The sequence below is a fragment of the Alligator sinensis genome, unplaced genomic scaffold (assembly GCF_000455745.1).
Source record: "Alligator sinensis unplaced genomic scaffold, ASM45574v1 scaffold768_1, whole genome shotgun sequence".
Taxonomy (NCBI): Eukaryota; Metazoa; Chordata; order Crocodylia; family Alligatoridae; genus Alligator; species Alligator sinensis.
The window spans coordinates 251,112-255,238 of record NW_005843163.1 but is presented as its reverse complement, the minus strand read 5'-3'; the positions used below and the strand labels follow the sequence as shown (position 1 = coordinate 255,238).

At 43.9% G+C, this 4,127-nt stretch overlaps 1 protein-coding gene across 1 annotated transcript in view; it reads left to right on the top strand.

Moving 5' to 3' along the window:
• Positions 1–4,127, top strand: part of PCNX1 (pecanex homolog 1) — a 138,855-nt gene that overhangs the window by 30,413 nt on the left and 104,315 nt on the right. The window contains exon 4 of the mRNA XM_025194118.1: positions 2,786–2,831. Within this exon, the coding sequence (XP_025049903.1) occupies positions 2,786–2,831 (46 nt within the window). The remainder of the gene's footprint in view (positions 1–2,785; positions 2,832–4,127) is intronic.

Sequence of the window (4,127 nt, the reverse complement as noted above, 5' to 3'; positions counted from 1 at the left end):
GCCCTAGCCCCCCTGATGGCTGCAGCCCCCAATAACACTTTAAAAAAAAGAAGGAAAAAAAGGAAAAAAGCCTCTACTCACACCAAGAGCAGCGGCTCTGGGGCTTCCTGGCAGAGCCCCCCCCCAACACAGCACAGGACAGTGGGGGGCAGCAGGGCCTGGGATGGGGCTGCTGGGGCTGTCACTCTGCCCCGTGCTGTGCAGGGTGGGCCCAGTGATCGGAACTGCTGGTAAGTGAGATGCTGCAAGAGGCACGTGTGGGCTCGTCTGGATGCACCCTCTGTGTCTTGTGCCCAAAATAAGGTTGCGAAGACATAGTTTAAAGGTCTGACCAGGTATCTAGAATCCATTTTACTTATTTTGCCTTGCCTTGTGGGAGCATGCATGGTGGAGTTGGTGAACCAAATTTGGGCTTATTTGAGCAAGGGATTTCTGAGAGAGTGCTCCCACAAACCATTTCATAAAGTCAGTCTACCTGTGTTTTCTCTACCTACTTGGGATGGTCCCCTTACTAATATCAGTTGTCTGGCATTTGAGTCAGCTAATGTCTGACACCTGTAGCCTATTTGGAGAAGCTGTATTGAAAATTGGTAAAGGGAGAATTAGGTTCTCTTGGTTAGTTGCTGGCAGCAACTCATGCAGCCAAACAAATTACAGCATTTATGTGCAGAAAAACTAACCAAGAACATTTCCAAACAGTCAGTTTACTTATGACATGGGTACCTGTAGGTGTATAATTTGACCATTGAACCTGACCTAGATGCTCTAAATTTGAAGTAACTTTGTCAAAAATCCGAGCAATAACTGTAGGCTTAGTGTGCAATTCACCTGTCAAATGTGCTTTTATTTGGGGTGGGATGGGGGGCCAGAATGTATTCTTAGTATAGCAGATCATTCAGAAGATATTTAAGGTATTTTTTCTAAAGAAGACAAATGACATATGCAATAGTTTTTTCTGGGAGAAGGGTTGAGGTGAAGGGATTAAGGGGATGGGTTGGTTGAAGAGGTTTAGGGCAGCTGTGGCTGGGGAGTGGGTGGCCTATGGCCAGAAGAGAGGCTGATTCAAAGCTCTGTAGAAATGAGGTTTTCTGGATTCCTCCAGGTACATGTGCAGGTCTTTCCCTGTAAGCTCTCACTGGGAGATCCTGAACCTTCCATTAAGAAAGGCCCCCACCCCCGATTGCCTTGTATCACAGTTAAACTCTGTCAGGCTCCTTCAACTAATTCTTCCACTTTTCAGTGAAGATGCACTTAACACAATGAATTCAGCTGGTGTGCGTAACGATAATTCCCAGGGAGCTTTGCCAGCTCCTGGAGAACAGAGAGAAGCTTGTGCATCCACGTAATTCCTGATTTTTCAGAGATTTGAGTGTCACTGAACTTGCCATTCTGGAAGGGCACAAAAGACCGCCAGCCAGTCTTATTGTGGTTTGGTGGTGATGCTTTGTTTGATTCTTTCCATCTGTTCCTCAGTGTTAAAGTTTGACTGCCTACCCCTGGTAGTTTCCTTTTCAAAGCAGTACATCTTGTGTAAGCATTTGCACAATTCTGTTCAAGTGAATTCCTGTGCTCATTTTTTCCCCAACCAAAGTTGCTACAGTAGCTTTTTTTACTTGAAATATCAAAAAATCGACATATATTTGAGCTTTCTTTCCTTTAGTGCTGAGTGAAAAGGCAGATCTTTTGTGTTTGTGTAGGGTTTTTATCAAAACCAATAAAAGGTCAGCTTCAACCACATTAATTATTTAAGATAGTATATTATGTACCTTCTTGCAAATTTTATGTAAAGTGATATTTCAGATCTTACGGTTGAAAGAGTACATTCTGAAATCAAATATTAGTTTAAATGTTTCAGGATAGGCAACTATATCTGGTTTTCTTCAGATCCTGACCAAATCTTGATAGTTTAAATAGGGTAACAAATACCAAATAAAGACATAGATATATGTTGGCTTTGTTCAATTATATTCAACATTGAATTATTGGATTTCTTCCAGTTGATAGGTGGGCAATTAACAGGGGAGTCTAAAATAAGTATGTGGAAAGAAAGTAACAAACTGCATGAGCTGGGTGTTGAATAAAAGATTGTATTCTGCAACATCTACTAAACACAAACATAATTTTAAGTCAGCTAACTGGACTCTTTCTGTGTCTCGGGTGGTGGGTTTTGTTTTTCCAGGACTAAAAAGCAGCTGTTTAATTTCTATCCCCCTTCCGTCTCCTTTTAAGTTCTTTGCATGAAGGTTGACATCAGGTAATAGGGAATGGAGACAAGCACAAGAACAGCTTGTAGGTTGGCAGGCTAATCAAATAATAGGTGCCTTTGATTAGTGTACAACCAAACACGAGTGTGCTGTTGGTCTATTGAAAGAGGGAGAGATCGCAGTCATTCAACAACTGCAGTTTACTTTTCAGCCTTGCTAAAATAGTTATTAATGGGCAACCTGTTGGGGTTTACTTCCACACTGAATGACTTTAATGGGAAACTGCCAGATTAAAAGTTTGCACATTTAAAATATCATAATTTCTGCACTCAGTGGGAATATATAAAATAATACCACTTAGTGATGACTGTAACTGAATGAACAAGCTGTCTTGTTATTCTTGTTTACAGAAGAAAATGTTAAAAGCGCAAAGGGCTCTTGTGCATTTCCCCTGGCACTGTCAGCTTCTATTAAATGTCCTATTTATGCCTTTGAAAATCTCCCTGATATGTCCAGGTAATACATGTGATACATGCATGATAGCAGTATGAAAAGGCACTTTTTTAATGCCCTGTTTCTAGATTGGATCTGGATTGTCTCGTCTTGGAACAGCAGCAACCATGAAAGGTAAGATTGTGGCCACTTTGAAGATTGTCCTGCAGCAGCATTTTCAAGTCAGTGTGTTGCTATCAGTGTGGTGACTTCAGATCTTTATACTACCTTACCTGTCAGCCTGCTGTTGTCAAAAAGGTTAATAGTGGCTTACAGTAAAAGACAAAAAAGAACAAAACATTGAAATAAGTTGTATAAGATGTAGGGGTGCACTGATTGAGAATTTTGGGGTCAATACTGATAGCCAGTATTTAAGGAGGCATATCGGCCAATACTGATCTGATATCCAATATAGTTGCTACCATCAGGTGGTAAGTCTGGTGTGGTGAAAAGGGGAGGGAAGAGGTGTGTTGGAATTACAAGTGCAGAAAAGAGACATGTAGATATGTGTATGTATCTGTTTGTGTCTGTCTGTCAATATATTTTAAATATTATTGAGAGAGGAAAACATGTAAATCTTTTTTTCCTCGTTTCCCCAAAACAGCTTGTACTTATACATGTGGAACAGGGGGTCTGACTAAAGTACATTTCCCCTTCCCCTCCTCAATTGGTCACCTCCAGCAATTAAGGGGAGAGGAAGTATTGTGCTGTATAGCCACTTTAAATGGCTTTTAGCGAGAGAAATGGGTTTTCAGTATGTGAAATGGCAGTTGGCTTCCTTAAGTGTACAACATTTATAATATAAATAATAGGGATGCACTGATAAAGATTTTTTGGGCCGATATTGGTGGCCGATTATTAACCCGCCATACCAGCCAAAACAGATCCAATTGCAGATATGCAGCCCGGCAGCTTGGAGAACAGTGTCCGGCTGGTAAGTCTGTTTGGGGGGGGGGGCATGGGAGGGCAGATCAAGGTCCTTGCGGTGAGGGAGGGAGTGGGGTAGAGGCTGCACAGTCAGGGTGTTGTAGGGCATGGGACGGAGCCATGGCTTGTCCGGGGGCCACAGGGAGATGTTCCCATCGTAGCATGCGACCCTGGGGAAGGTATGGGGGTGGAGGGGCACATGCCCCTCAGGTTTGTGCGTGGAGGGAGGGCTGCTGCTGCATGCTCACGGCTGAGGGCTGTACCGTGCTCTTCCTGGAGTGGGGGCTGGGCCCAGGCTGCACTCTACCCTTTTGGTAGGTGCCAGCAGCCCTGGAAGGGGAGCCTATGGTGTGGGCTATGTTCACCCCAAAATTCACAATAGCCCCCGCTCCCAGCACCATCACTGCCCGCCCCACCCACCCTGAGTGCAGCCCTGGCCCAGCCCACTCCAGAAACAGCCTGGTGCAGCCTTTGGCCACGAGTGCACAGCAGACAGCCCACCCT